Source organism: Dermacentor silvarum, chromosome 10 (assembly GCF_013339745.2).
Source record: "Dermacentor silvarum isolate Dsil-2018 chromosome 10, BIME_Dsil_1.4, whole genome shotgun sequence".
NCBI lineage: Eukaryota > Metazoa > Arthropoda > Arachnida > Ixodida > Ixodidae > Dermacentor > Dermacentor silvarum.
The window spans coordinates 13,685,084-13,700,184 of NC_051163.1; the positions used below are offsets into that span (position 1 = coordinate 13,685,084).

Below are 15,101 nucleotides of genomic sequence, written 5' to 3' on the forward strand. Positions count from 1 at the left end.
TAACGTGCCAACAACCCTGACTCAAAACCGTGCCAATGTAGTAAGGAAACGCAAAATTGCCATAACATAATTTTTTTCTCGCAAATCGGTACTGAGTGACAAAAGCGTCAACGTCTCTTGCTGCTCGACAGCTGGACGTTTTCAGCCGTGTCGTTCGTGCCGCCGCCCCCTGTGCTGTTCCCGACGAGCTCTGGCACGGCCAACACAGTCGCCGAGACGGGGACGCTCGTCGTGGCCGCCGCGGCAGCCCGGGCCACTGCCAGCTGCTCGAGCGTCCAGTTGTCGAAGTCACGGATAACGCGGCCCCGCTGTCCGATCACCTTGACGGTGCTGAAGGCCAGCACCGCCATGACGCCAGCGACGCAGCCCATCAGGCTCAGCGCGCATATCATGGCCCACAGGCGCGAACACGCCGTATCGACCACGCTGGACTGTAACGGCGAAGACGAGTTTCGGGACATAAACGTATGTACGGGTCTGCTGTTCTTCTGAACATCGTAGAGCTGCCAACAAAAATTGAGCGAACTGCGACGCTACCGTCTAGGTATCTTTGGAGGTATCTTTGCTTGTAGAAACGATGGAACCCAGCCTTTAAGACGCAGACACCAGGAGAGAAGCAGACGGACACACGCTGGGACCCAGCGTGTGTCCGTCTACTTCTCTCCTGGTGTTTGCGTCTTAAAGGCTCGTTTCCAACGTTTCTACAAGTATGTAACAGCAGGCCCAGCAACAGACGTATCTTTTCTACGTATCTTTGCTGTTTGGCCATCGTGGGAATGCTGGATAGTACATGGATTTGCCTATACGTCTTCGCCGTGACCTTGAAGGCCTTTGTCATTTTGCAAACGGATACATTTCCAGCAATATACGTATTATGCTATAAATGCAACACTAATTCGCAATGTTTATGCGTGCGCGCAGAAATTTCTGGCCCTCACCGTTTCGAAAAATCAATATTTTTAAATAAAATTTAGTACAATAAAGCCTTAGAAATAACGGCACAGGAATGTTTGATCCCACAGGCAAGAAGGTTGGACAAATCCATGTAGTACCCACTGTTCCCATGGTAGCCGAATGATCCCAACGCCAAAGTTCCGTCTCGTAATTTCAGTAGAAAACGCTTGAATGGGCACCGTCAAACTCAGCCATATTGTCTAATTAGCTATCGTGTCATCTCTATTTGGCTCAGAAGGCAGCTATGTGTCCTCTATGGTTTGTGAAGAGCACCACCATGGCACAATTCGACAAAATGAAGGAATTTGATACGGTATTTAATAGTGCGCAAGCGAACTGATTGTCGCGAATTTAAAGGTAATTATAGCTGATCGCTTCTTACGAATCTATTTTAATTACATTTATTCAATGAAGTCAGCGGCTTCGATAAGGTGGTGGAAGGTCACGGTTATTGGTTTCCAAACTTATGATTTTCAGGTGCTTTCTATGCAAGCATATTCCTTAGAAGCTACGGACACCCAATGTTAAGCTACGTTCTAATTTCAGGTTGTGAGACGCTTTTAACGGAGAACATTGTCTTTATTAGTGCTTCTTTCAAGGAACCACGAAATATATTCGTAAGGTAAATTTTCTTTTAGGAATACGCGAACGGGCATGGCGCATATTTGTGCATCCGGTGCTTTATCTTAATTATAACAGTGAATTTCGCATAACTGTCTTTGTGGCTGCATTCATTTCGGTGGCCATAATTTATATAGACGGTTTTCCATGCTTAGTCTCAGTAGCCAGCCTACGGCCTAGAGAAAATTTCGCTTTCGTGTCTTCATAGTCAACCACGTAGTGAACTTTTAACGAGAAAGAAGCGCGTGTTGTAGCGAGTGCAACTTTCTGGATGCCTCTTAGTGCCTTTTCAAATAAAGAAACGCGTACGCACAATTTCCTGTTCATATTGTTACGGGGAGGTCTGCAGACGAGGGAGGTTATTTACGCGATTTACAAGAAGGCTACAAGCAGGCCACAATAACAAAGATGGCGGACGAAAGACATCACTTCGTACTGCTCTTGTCAGCTATACACTTCCCACATATTCTCCATACGCAGGATAAGTGGCTCATAACAATATTACGGCAAAATGAATTTATGAAATTGCGATTAGCTGCAACAAAAGGTTTTAAATACATGCAGGCCTACATGTATATTGTAATGTGTTTCCCATTGCCTTCACTGTCCGCCATAACTTAGCGCGCTATTTCAGAAGGACGGAAGTCTTCCAGTGCCTGTGTTTCGAAACGGCGAAAACATTTATGTATACAGGGTGTCCCTACTATCACGCAGCACGATTAAAAAGAAAAGCAGCACACCTAGTGCGTATTGTTTACAGTACAGTGGAGTAGCCGCCAGTAATTTTTTCGTTACTGACATTTAATTAATTAATTGTAATTAATTATCTAACTCGAGAAGTACTGCCCTAATTATCAAAGTGTCAATGAGAAAGTTGCAGAGCAACATGAAAAACTCCCGATACAGCTTTCTGTTGCTCAATACATGCTACATAAATGTGTTCTTCCGAGTGTGAAAGCCCGCGAATACACGCAGAATTGCCGCACGACTGGCCGCTCGAGGCACATTGCGTGTATTCGCGGGCTTCTTTCATTCTCGGAAAAACCCTTTTATGTAGCACGTATTGAGCAACGGAAAGCTGTATCGGGAGTTTTTCTTGTTGCTCTACAACTTTCTCTTGACACTTTGATAATTATGACAGTGCTTCTCGAGTTCGATAATTATTTACAATTAATTAAATCTCAGCAACGAAAAAATTACTGGCGGCTACTCCACTGTACTGTAAGCAATACGCACTAGGTGTGCTTCGCGTAACGCCGTGCCCCCCCCCCCCCCCCTTTTTTTTTTTCTTTAATCGTGCTGCATGATAGCTGGGATACCCTGTATACTGTGCAAGCCTAAAATGACACGTGACTTCCCCTACACTTTCAGCAATGAGATCTCGGGTTGCAAAGGAAATGGTTATGCGCAAAGTAAACACGGACACAGTAATAGACACGGACGAGCGCAAACTTTCAACTGTTGTTGCGACTTCTGCCTGGTTCCTGGCTTTCTCTATGAACTACGCAAAAACAAAGATGAAAAAAAAAAAACGACGAAGCATGCACGAGACACGGTGTCAAAAATACGAGGTTTCATGTCTGTCAAATTCCGGCTCGAATTCCGAGGTCGTACCACGGAAACTAAATTGTTGCTGTGACGACCCGAAACCACACAGAACGTTGTCAGAGTCGCTGTAGCGGAGGGCTGGAGGTTATTTTTTGACCACGTGGCGTTCTTTAGCGTGCACTTCAAGCACGTTACACAACCCCGTCGGCATGCAGCCGTCGTGACTGGGAGTCGAACCTAGTGTTCAGCAGCGTAACGCCATAGCTCCTGTGGCATTGTTAACGAAACTATTCTTTTTAGAAAGCACCGGCAAGCGCACCTATATATGGTATCGTGATTTTTTTTTCTTTTCCGAAATTTCTTTTCCTGTGCATACATACATCCGGCCAATAAACAAAAGCCAACATTCGGAAGTTAGCGCTTGTCCCGTGTGTCTCTTTATTTGTGCATATGTCTTAGCTCGCGCTGCTACAACCTCATGATTCAAAACCAACTGGCATAATCCTTCACGTTACTTTGAGATTACGGCGCTGTTTTGCTAACAAGGCAGTCAACAGGAACTGAACCAACTTTTCGCTTTGCTATGTAGCGGTTTATCAGAAGAGAGGCACAAGTTAACACATACAGGACGATCGCCTGTCTGTGTATGGGTTAATTTGAGTCCCTCTTCTAGCAGACATGTTTCATCTAACTGGTTCAGCCAGAAGTACTCTTATGCCACAGTTATTAGCTCGCTCCATTTGCGTACATCGCGATCGGGGCTCCAGCCGTGCCTCGCGAAAACGACCGAGAGTGTGGGACGGGGCGGCGGCGGCACGTCGCGCGGCGGCGAGTGTGACGTGGCACCAGGCTCGGCCGCGGCTACCAGCTTCTTCGGCGATTCGCCGCTGCGGGGCTGCCGATGCCGCCCCCGCTTCTGCGGCACGGATCGCTGCTTTCGACGTCTCGAGCGCCGGGAAGCTTTGGCGTTGCCCTCCGCGGACACCTCTTTTGCTTCGTCCGCCTGCGTAGTGATTTACAACGACGAAGCATAACCGACCGTATCTTGCAGCGAAGCTGTCATGGCGAATACTATAAGCGCGGAGGAAAGCGCCCGCTCCAAACGTTAAAGAAACGTTACTGAGAGAACCGTTGAAGTTGGGGCAACAAAATTTAGAGAGAATAAGATTGCGTATGTGCACAAGGTAATGTGTAGGTATAAAGCGTATAGGATAATTAGGTCCCTTGCGTGAAAATCGCCGATGTTCTATTGAGTGAACTGTCCTCTAGATTGCTGATAGTTTGTCGTCTCACAAGCATCCAGCGTATTGTGATGATAGGCGGTAAAATTTTAGATGGTTGGCAATCTTTAGAATGTCAGAGGTGCGCTGAGGACGTCGAGGCAAATTGTCAAATTAGTGCTAATGGAAGTTACTCGCCATGCTTGCCAGGAGATTACAACATTGGTCAGTGACGTACTTCCGGGCGTAATAACAAGAAACTTCGAACACAAATAAAGTGCATTAAGCACGTAAAATTTGCCGAGTGTGAAAATACTGGGTATACCACAGAGAATTTTGAATGTGCCGCAAAAAGAACAATTGTTCAAGCAGTCAATCAGGAAATGGCTCAATGTTACTGCTCAAGAAGTTCCACGCGTGTACGGGGTAGCCTTTAGGCGTTTATGCCAATCCGCTATCCCTAAAATAGCTGGTCTCTCATGAACAAAAGTGAAAGGTGAATGCCATCTTGCTTCGAGAAGCCGCTTAATCTTTGACCTTGGAACTATCGTCGTCCGCCTTGCCCATGGCTTGTGGTAGGGTTCCCTCGAAAAAAAGTACATCAGCTGAAACCTCATTGCAGGGAAGTGGTGCGTGCCGAGCCGCGAGAGCACCGAAGCGTACGTGGGAAAGAAAAAAGAAAACAATGGAGGACGCTTAAGCTTCGCCTTTAAGAGTGGAACGCGATAACGTTATCGGGCCCCGTTCGCATCGCATTTTTCTTTCAGTAGGCTTCACTGCAACACATAACGTGGGAAAGCCAGCTTACAAAGACCAAGCTCACACCGATCTCCGTAAAGTCGGCTTCACTTTTAAACAGAAATGCATTGCTGGGAAGACGTTTTTTCAGGGACAATATAAGTCGTCTTATACTAAAATCTGAAGGCCTTAGCACCTTTTTTATTATTTTAATAATTGTTTGCTATTGCCCCGATGCGCGCGCGTGTCCGAAACGCATTAGGCAGGCGAAGTCCCAATTTGACCTGCCGAGGATGCGAGCGCCATCAGGATATGAATTTCGCAACTAAGTTATCCGAGCGCGCGGCTGTTGCTATGGTAGAAACGCTGGAAACGGGGTTTGTGTTTAAGTTTCCTCGTAACAGAATTATGTTTTCTCGTACATTCAAATTATATTCCGGCGCCATCATGTCTGTAGGTTGTGGTTAAGTCGTACTTCATCATTTTTCTGACGGATTTAACTATGAGAAATTCAATTTTTTTTCACTAACACCTTGCGCCACGTGGAAGACCTGCGCGGGTGGGGTCGGGGTGGTCGGGGGTGATTTTCTTCACCACGGACGCCGACATCTACGCCGACGCCGGATTTTCTGCGACACGGGGTCCATACCACTATCGCGTTACAAAAAGAAAGAAAGAAAACCTCAGGCCCTATGAACAGCCGCAGTAAGCTTTAGGCAGAGTACTGTGCGCTCAGAGTAGGTTTGTCGATAAAATTATCCGAGGGCCTCAGTGCTTTTCAGGGCAGTCGACAAGAAATGTGTGAGGGGTGCACATGCTCATTAATTTTAAATAGGTGCACAAGCCAGCCTTCAATTCGGTTAAGTGACACAACATTTACCTTTCTGATTATTCGAACATATAGTTTCTGCACTTTCACCTGTAGTCGATGCTATACATAAAGGAAACTCGTTCTTGCCCTTTAGGTGACGTTATCCTGCATTCGCATGTTTGTGTGTAAATGTGTGACGTATGGGCTGATCCTTCATTTTCTTTTTGTTATCATCTCTGCTCTCTGAAGCATGTGCAAATTTCACTAAAAAAGAAAAAAAAAAGGAAATGGAAAGCGCATCGGAGATGACCCGGCGATCTTTATCACGCCTATTTTCGTACCGGCTTATCGGAAACAGGACTGCGCGGATAACCCTGGAAGGGCGTGTGTATTCCTGATGCGAACAGCGTAGCAGATCATGCTATATCCCAGAAAGGTGCTTTGTGTGCTTCCGCAAACTGTCACCGATCTAGCCGCATGTCGTGGCCGTCATGCCGTGCAGTCAATGCTCGCGCGTTCTGCATGGTTAAAAATTGCAAGAGTGCATTTATCCAGCTTGTGACACCGCAATGTCAGCGGTGATGTGTCATATTCCTGTTCGTTATTTTTTCCGTGATACTGCTTGTACTCTGAGTAACATTTCCATCGACATTCAATAAAATTGGTTTTTTAGCGCTGGTACCTTCAAGTTCTGAAATTTACTAACCAATTCCATTTAACACGCTTCTACTATTGGGATATTATTGCTCACTCTCTTCCTTTCGATCACGAGGGCTAAGCGGGTTTGCCATGCTACAAGTAAATCATGCTTTCTAACATAGTTGCCCACCAGCCCGATATGTACTATACTACATATTACCGGTGTGCCTTACGGCAGTCTTGGCATAGTGAAATTCGTCGTGAAATCGCTCTATTAGAAAAAGTAGCAGCCTCACCCGAAAGGCGACGCATCGATTGCGATAATAAATTACCAGAGAGCCATACGAAGTAAGGATAGTACTTTTATCGACCGCATCGACTTGTAAACATTCGCTTGCTAACTAAATTAACAAGCATAGTGTCAGCGCGCACATCAAACATGAACACACCACACTCGATGGCCGCGGACACTCGCTGTCAAAAGCGCAAGGAAACGAGGCTGCAGCAGCGAGCGAAGTGAACTTCGAGCTGTTGTCTGTCGCTTCAGCGCAAACTGAGCGCCGAGAACACAAAGCACGCACAAAGCTACGAGCCGCCGACGCACCCAGACCGTGCCCCCGACGCAGATCGCTCGCAAGATACGGCCGCGCGACCGCGCGCGACCGCCACATACGCAGTTGCAGCAGGAGTGGCACGCCCCCCGCCCCCTTCTTTCCGGTGCCTCACAACGTTGGGTGCATCGCGCTCGGGGAAAGACGGCGCACTTCCTGCCCGCTTTCCTCCCGTTACTGCGGGTGAGATTGAGCCGCGAACGTCGGCTCCCCTCGCACGCTTTCCCTCGCACATACAGCATAGGGCGCGCGGCGACGGTGTTATCGGCCTTCGACTATACACGGAACCTCACGGCGACGACTGCGGCAGAAACTCGCCTAGAGTGTCCATATAATTGCTATCACAATAAAAATAGGAACTCTTACCTGAAGTCCGGGCGGCGAGGCTTCCGATCCCGGTCCCGCGACTTCAGCGCCCCCGGCGGGTGCCAAATTGGGCGTCGCTGACGTCGCCGGCGATTTCGCGCCACGAAGCCGGTGACGTGCCTTGTGACGTCGCTTTTTCTTGCGGCGGCTGCGATGTCGGCGTTCGTCACACGTGTCAGCCGTTGGCGACGTCATTACGGCATTCTCAAGCTGAGTGATAAACGACATTTGTATCGCAATTGCTGAAATCTTATGCAAAGCACTCAAGCCCATTCAACAGCCATAACAACAACAAAAAACAATACTGGCAAGCTTCCGAACACCATAAGTTTTTGTCAGCAATAGCTCTTATACGAACAAAATTTGGCTTCATTTGTGAAGAGGTTTATATAACATGACGTCATCACACAAAAGGTGGTCACGTGTGGCACGTAATGCACCGAGACACTTTGGCATGTACTCACTGACACTTCGGCATGTACTCCCTCCAGTTTGCTCGGTCGTCTGTGATGGGGCTACATCGGACCGCGAAGCGAATAAGACTTTGCGTCATGCGTACTCCAGCCCCCCCCCCCCCCCCCCCTTGGACAATATTGAAATAAATAGGCAAGAATAGTATTACATGCGTTATTAATATCAAAAGCGGAAGCGCTTCAGTCAGCGATCCGCCTAACAATCTGTATAGTAGCGAGATGGCTTTTCTTGACGCGCGGATATAGTTTAACATCCCTCATAAGCACACACGGTGTTCCTTTAATGTACTCTATATAATTAGTGGTCCAAATGCCGCTGAATAAATCAGTGGCAGTTGGCGCTCTCCATGTCTTTATTTTCCTGCATTTACGCTTCTTTGCGCTGCTTTCAACTGCAAATACGATATTTGAGTCGAACCATATTCTCCTCACCGAGTGGAGGGAACATGAAATACACATGGATATCACTGAAGAGTGATGACCTACATGGTTGGCCAGGAGACCACTGAGGACTTCCTTCACGCCAATGTCGCCTTGGTCCACGGGCAAAGGGTTGATGTTTTTTGGAAGCGTCTGTATCATAGGCCAGGACTGCACCTCCCGCTGATCGGGAGCAATGACGGCGGGAGGCCCGGATGACAACGCCTCCCGGTTTTCAGGCTCCTCAGCGAGAACTGCACAAGCGGTATCTTCTGGCCCAGGCCTGCCGGCAACTTGGACGTCGTCAACGCCGATGGCGGCTTCCTCGGCGGTCTGCACTTGGCCCATAACGGCCCCTTTTCTTCTTCCTTGTCCTTTACTAGAACCCCGCGACTGCCGCCCGATTCACGGTTCTTGTTCCCTACTGAACTGGCGCAACCCACTCTAGGGGATCGGCCACGAATAGGGTGGTGAAAAAAACTGTAATCATTTATTTTTGGAGGAAAGTAAGGCCTATCCCCCGTCATGCGTACGCGCCATAATAGCGAAATATTATCATCAGCCTAAAGCTCGCAACGCCGCTTTCAGATCGGGGAATAACCATTTTTACACAACGTGGCGCCACTGACGCTAGTGGCATGACCAGCAACTTCATGCCTATATTTAAAAGGCGTGGAGTTGACGTTGACATAACAATTCTAGTCGCAGCGACGGAATTTCATGTTAGCTATTGTTCCAGCATTCAAATTGCATTCGTGGCGTGGCCGCATGCCGCTATTATGGTTGCGATCAATTTCAGATCATAAAAATGTAGATTATAATAAATAAAAGAAAGGGTTGCAGTCGATATTCAGCCATAAATATTCACGATACGAAGTTTGTTTCCACAACCTTGGTATCGTGTTGTTACCTGTTCATTTACGGTGATACATCTGCGCCAAAAAGCCTTTTTTTTCTTTACCATATTGCAGTTTCAGAGACACCACTTGTTTCTGGGTAAGCTCTCACAAAGTGACAATCACTGTTATGAATACTTCTTGCGTGTCAACTGTGCTGTGCGAATTAGACTCAAGGAGACTCAAGTAGATTCGACGCAACTATCATACCTTGGAATTTAGTCCCAGCCTCGTCTTGACTTCCGAGGAATGAATGAAACAGAAGTAAAAAAAAAAATTGCTGCGGAGTGCGAACAAGTGGCATCAAAAGAAGCGCCGATTTGCCAGTGCTGGGATGCGTGAAATAGTGAAAACACTTGAATCTTCTGATAAATTATGTTTTGATAAATTTAAATTAAATTCTTGGGTTTCCCGTGGAAAACCCCCCATATAATTATGACGTATGCTGCAGTGAAGCACTCGTGATTGATTTTGACCACCTGGGATTTGCTCCTAAATCTAAGTACACGGGAGTTTTTGCAATTCACCCCCATAAATACGCGGCCGCCGCCGCTGGAATAAAAACCTCGATTTCGAGCTCGAAAGCGGAATGCCACAGTCACTTTGCTACCGCGGCGAGTAAAAAACAAAAACAAATAATAATAAAGAAAAAAGGAAAAGTTGAAAAAATTCAAAAGACATCCCTTCAAGTGCTCAAGAGCGGTGGCATTGAGAACTTCCCGACAGACTACAGAAACCACAACGAATCGAACACTGCGATAGAGCGCGGCTGTCACTGCAATGCGTGCCGTAGTTTGATATACATGTAAATATTGAGAATCGTTTCTACCTACGATGTAGATTGCGTAAAATGTTCTAATAGGCACGCTAATCTGCCGCTACACGAACGCTTCGTCGTGTGCATGATGTGGCATATTTCACGCCTTCTGATCACCGCGTTCTCCTTCGCTTATCACCGCAAATTACTTAGTTGCGCCGCAGATTGTATTACAGGTTGACTTAAACCGATGTCACATACCTCAGAAAGACCATCTCACGGCGACCTTTGCGTCTGCGACAATGCCAGCAGTTACACCAATAAAACCGTAGCTATAGAGCAACGGCACTGCTATTGACGACGTCAGGCTATACATGCTAAAGAAACGCAATTTATTTGCGAAGGAAACGACAGAAAGAGGAAATTCTTTTAAAATTAAATAAAAAGTACTAACTTGCACTCAGCAGCCCGGAGAGTCTACTTCACCGTACACAGTGAAGCTCCCCAGACTTCCAGCCACATGCAATCGAGGAAGGACGCAGAGGTTTTCGCGATTGTATTCTAAACGTTGACATAGAACTACTCAACAAGCAAAAATATTTTAATGACAACGTGATACTATATGTTTCCAGTGGCGCGCATACCAATTTTAGGAGCCATGTAGAGCTTTGAATTTCCTTTCCATAACATAAAATTGGCGAAAACACTAACCGAACGGTCGGTCATCTTCTGACACCGATTACTCGCTGAGTTTACTATCCTAACCAATCAAAGAAAGCTCCAGTTATCCGCAGAGTTCGACTTGCAGAAATAGATTATGTCGTCTAGCCTATACTCGTTGTCAACTAGTCCCGAGAAAACACCTGCCAAAGGCCTCGGCTCTTTGACGTCACAACAGGGCTTGCTTTCAACAAGGTTACTTTCGGCATGGTTCTCAGCTTTCAGCGTCTGCCTGTACACGTTTTGTTCTTAGTTCACATGCAACGGTGTACTTTGCATATGAAATCGTTCGCCTGTGTTGTCACGTAATGGTGTTGCTGTTTTTATCGTAAGCTTAGCTTTTTGGTCAGCTGTCTCACTCTTCTTGGTGTTCAGTCGTCTCGGATGTCGTCCTAGTAGAAGGTTCATGACTTGACTTGTTTTCCGGATTAGCTGTTACGACTTCACGTTCAGTTACAGTGACAGTAGTGGTCTCTTCAACTGTTTCTTCGAGCACTTTCCGATTAGCAGGTCTTTCTTTCGTTGCCTTTGCCTTTCCACCGTGCGCAGAGTTCGCTTTCGGCTTCCGGTCCGTTAATGGAGAGCGGTTTCTTGGCCGGGTATTCTTTTTCGTCTTTAGCTTTTTCGCGCTCGAGCTCGAGGAGTCTCTAGACCGTCGACTCTTGCTCCTTTTATTTGCTTGAAGGTCACTGCTGATGCTAGGCGTGCTGCTCCTTGATCTGTGCTGACTGCCGGACCTGCGTTTTATGCCCTTGGTTCCCTTTGACGTCGCTCTACTTGACCGGTGTTGCTTTTTAGCCCTCGACGCTGTTCCTCCTGTGCTGCTTGACAAAGTAGTACTACTCGTTGAACGGTGGACCTTCTTGGAACTTTGTTTGTGGCCGGTGACCCTGCTTGACGACCTTGATCGGTTCTTGGTGACGCTCCTCTTCCCACCCCTGGCCTCTTTGACACGTGACGGCTTTGTCGACGCACGCGACTCAATGCTACTCTCCTTGACGGAAGTCTCCGATGCCACGCAAGCTAAACACACTCCATTCGCGCTTGAAATATTTACGGACCCTTCGTACTTCGTCTTGCCGCTCCAGCTACTTGACGACAAACTCCATGGTCGACGTGCCTTGTTGACTCTGGCTTTGTGTTCAGCGGACCTTGTCGAAAGCGTTCTTGCTGCCCTTCGCTTTTTGCCTTTAACACTGCTGCTTAAAGATCGACTTCTTACCGTGCGTTGCTTCTTGGCCTTCAGCTTTGGCCGACTCTTCCTTTCATTGGCCGAGGAACTCCTTGACCACCGAGCCCTTTTAGCAGTGCGATTGTGTCCGCTGGCTATGCTTGATGACACGCTCCTCGATTTTCGGTTTCTCTTAACGCCCGGCTTTTTTCTAACACTGCTACTCAGAGACCTGCTAGTAGATTTGCGTCGCTTTTTTGTCTGGACGTTCGAACGGCTGCTTTCACTTCTCGACGAAGTACTCCTTGATCGCCGAACCCTCTGAGCTGCGCTGTTCTGTCGAGACGACCTGACTGAAGACGAGCTCGTACTTCGGCTTCTCTCGACCATGCGTGCGCTCACACTTCTTTTCGGAGATCTGCTGGCTGACGAGCGCCGTTTTTTAGCCTTGAGCTTTATCCGACTGTTCTTGTGTGTCGACGACGTGCTTTCCGACCGGCGAGCTTTTTTGGTACTGCGTTCACGTCCACTTGTCTTGCTTGAGGATGTGCTTCTTTGCCTGGTTCTCTTGACGCCACGCGTTTTCTGAGAACAACGATCGCGCAAAGATTTCCTTACCGCCACGCGTTGCTTTTTTGTGTCCTGCGGCGTCCGAATACGACTGCTTTTTGACGACGAGGCTGATCGCTGAATTTTTTTAGCTGAGCGTTTCTTACCGCTTGCAATACCTGACGATCTGCTTTTCGATGGACTAAATCCTATAGCGCTACGCTTGGCGCTGTGGCCATCGCTCGATGATGTTTGCGTTGATACAGTGCGAGTCCTTGCCCTGCTTGCGTGTCTACCGCTGCTTCTCGATAAGTCTTCTGATGCATGTCTCGTTCGTGCCTTGCGCTTTTTCCCACTTCTAATGCCGCTAGACAACCTGCTTCTTGATCGCCCAGCGTTCTTGATTGCGCTTCGATGCCCTCTGGTCAAGTTTAATGACCTGGTTCTTGTCTCGCGCTTTCTTTCAGCCTTAATAACCCTAGTCTTGTCGCTGTTTGTGCTCGAGGACATAGTTGTTGATACGCTCTGCCTCGCAACCGTGCTTGTTACTCTGCTGCTGCTCGAAGACGCTTTCCCAGACGTGTGCCTTCGCGTAGTCTTGCGCCTTCTCGCGTTTCTGCTGGTGCCGGACGACTTCCTCCTCGTTCTCAGAGCCGGCTTCGCCATACTCGTATTCTTGCCTATTGAGCTCACGCTCAATGAACTACCAGCATGGTAAGCTTTTCTAATCCTGCTCTTTTGTCTGCGGCCTCTGCTCAGTGACCTTGCTCTTGACCCACGATGCGTCTTCAAGGGGCTGGCGTCTTTTATGCGCCTCGAGGACGTACGTTTCGATTTCCCGTTGCTTTTGGGTTTACGATTTTTCTTGCTTCGGCTGCTGCCAGACGATAGGCTCCTTGATCCGCGAGCTCTCCTAGACGTTGCCCTGCCCACTCTAACCGTAGTTGATGACTTGATTCTTGAACGTTCAGCCTTTCTAGCTTTAAGCTTTCGTCCACTGCCCTTGCTGGATGACCTGCGCCTTCGATCACGCTGACTGCTTGCCTTGCCTGTGTTTTTGCTGCGTCTTGCTAACTTGTCCACAGAAGCTTGCCTTGCTCTGGTCTTGCGCCTTGTCGTGCTTCCGCTGCTGCCAGAAGACCTGCTTCGTCCACGCCGCATTTTCTTTGTGGTAAGCTTGCCCCTTGCCACTCTGCTTGAAGACTGACTTTGTCGCCGGCCCTTCTTCGTTTTGCGATTGCTGCTGAGTGCTACCGCTTGCTGATGTGCTCGGTGACATCTCTCGCACCTTCTTACGTCTTCTACTAGTCTCACCTTGGCTCGAAGGTACTTCCTCAGCGTGCTCTTCATGGCTAGAAGGGGCCTTCGACGTAGTTTTGCGACTTGCCTTGCTTTTCTGGGCGCTTTTCTGCGCCGAAGGGTCACAAGCGAAGCACACTCCAGCCATGTTGGCAGCCCTGAAGGAAGCTACACGTTAGTACTTGCGGGTCTGTCGACGTTTCTGTGGAACTTCGACGGGTCTGTGACACAGTCTTCTCTCTTCGCACATGGGACTGCTCCGGGTCGCTGTGTGACGAAGCAGACTGGTCACCAGTCGTCTAATTTAGAGTCCCATCTGGGGATGCAGATAAACATTCCTGCATCGCCAGTATGCACCGAAGCGGGCCACTGGAATCATCTTCTTCTCCTCCGTAAGCAAGGGACATATCCACAGTGAAGGAAAGGAAAACGAAGAGTATGAACATGAATTGCACTTTTACGGGGTTTTTAAGGTTATATTGCTTGACGTAATGCCAACAGACAAAGGAAATCCAATGTGAAATTTGACTTCCTTAAGCGATTTCTTTATGGCGGTAAAAAAAGTCTTACCATGAAAACGTACCTAATTAGCGATGAACATAAATAGGCTGATGAGGATGATCTATTTTTTGTCACAGTGGCCAATGCCCATTATGGAGGATTGGTCGAAAAATTCACCGACGATTACGATACCCCCTAATGTGAATTTTAAGCGCAGCTGCTTAGGTGTTCTGAATTCGCAATATAATGTGGCAAAGAATCTGATTCTGAACGACATGGTCCTCTCCGCGGCGGCGCTGACCCTCTGCTCGGGCAGCTCGTTTAGCAGCAGTCGCATACGACGCCTTTCGACCGGTAGGGTCACTCATTCTTCAGAAAGATAGCGTGAATACGGCAACGCGTGGCTTGCTCGGAGCACATTCTCTAGCGGCGGTGGCGGCGCAGGCGAAGTAGCCCATGCGCAGTGGGTGCAAAGCCCACACCTGCGCTTTGTGGGTGCAAAGCCCACACATGCCTGGGCGCCGCCGGCGCTCCGCTTTCACCCTCACCCTTTCGCCATACTCTCCTCCTCGCTTTCTTCCTCATGCTTCCGCTGCACCCTCCTCCTCCGGTTTCCTCCTCGCGCCTTCCTCGCTCTCGCCAGCTTTCATCCGCGCTCCGCGTTCGCCCTTTCATCATTTGCTGCGCTTATTCGCTCGGTTACGAGGGACAACGCCGACGTCGACGCTCGCCGCAGGAACGAGCGCTTAAGATCTGCGCTCTAAAAAGGCCATACATCCAGTGGCACAAACCAAATGGCTAAATCAA

At 48.2% G+C, this 15,101-nt stretch overlaps 2 protein-coding genes across 2 annotated transcripts; both read right to left on the reverse strand.

Annotated features, from left to right (window-relative positions):
- Nucleotides 1–85: 85 nt before the first annotated feature.
- Nucleotides 86–8,774, reverse strand: LOC125940545 (uncharacterized). The gene is made up of 4 exons (XM_049656840.1): nucleotides 8,468–8,774; nucleotides 7,509–7,718; nucleotides 3,872–4,126; nucleotides 86–431 (listed from the first exon to the last, which is right to left on the reverse strand). The coding sequence occupies exons 1-4, from the start codon at nucleotides 8,747–8,749 to the stop codon at nucleotides 108–110; spliced, it is 1,071 nt and encodes a 356-aa protein (XP_049512797.1). The 5' UTR covers nucleotides 8,750–8,774; the 3' UTR covers nucleotides 86–107.
- A 1,877-nt stretch (nucleotides 8,775–10,651) lies between these two features.
- LOC125940544 (serine/arginine repetitive matrix protein 2-like) lies at nucleotides 10,652–12,798 on the reverse strand. The gene has a single exon (XM_049656838.1). It carries the CDS (start codon nucleotides 12,333–12,335, stop codon nucleotides 11,130–11,132), a length of 1,206 nt encoding a protein of 401 aa, XP_049512795.1. The 5' UTR covers nucleotides 12,336–12,798; the 3' UTR covers nucleotides 10,652–11,129.
- Between the last annotated feature and the right edge of the window lie 2,303 nt (nucleotides 12,799–15,101).

Bases quoted from the DNA above. Each gene is read 5' to 3' on its own strand.
- LOC125940545 (XM_049656840.1), bottom strand. From the start codon at position 8,749: ATGGGCCAAGTGCAGACCGCCGAGGAAGCCGCCATCGGCGTTGACGAC. The intron at 4,127-7,508 runs GTAAGAGTTCCT...ATCACTACGCAG, and splicing joins CCTCGCCGCCCGGACTTCAG to GCGGACGAAGCAAAAGAGGT. The intron at 432-3,871 runs GTACGCAAATGG...TCGCCGTTACAG, and splicing joins GCTGGAGCCCCGATCGCGAT to TCCAGCGTGGTCGATACGGC.
- LOC125940544 (XM_049656838.1), bottom strand. From the start codon at position 12,335: ATGGTCGAGAGAAGCCGAAGTACGAGCTCGTCTTCAGTCAGGTCGTCT.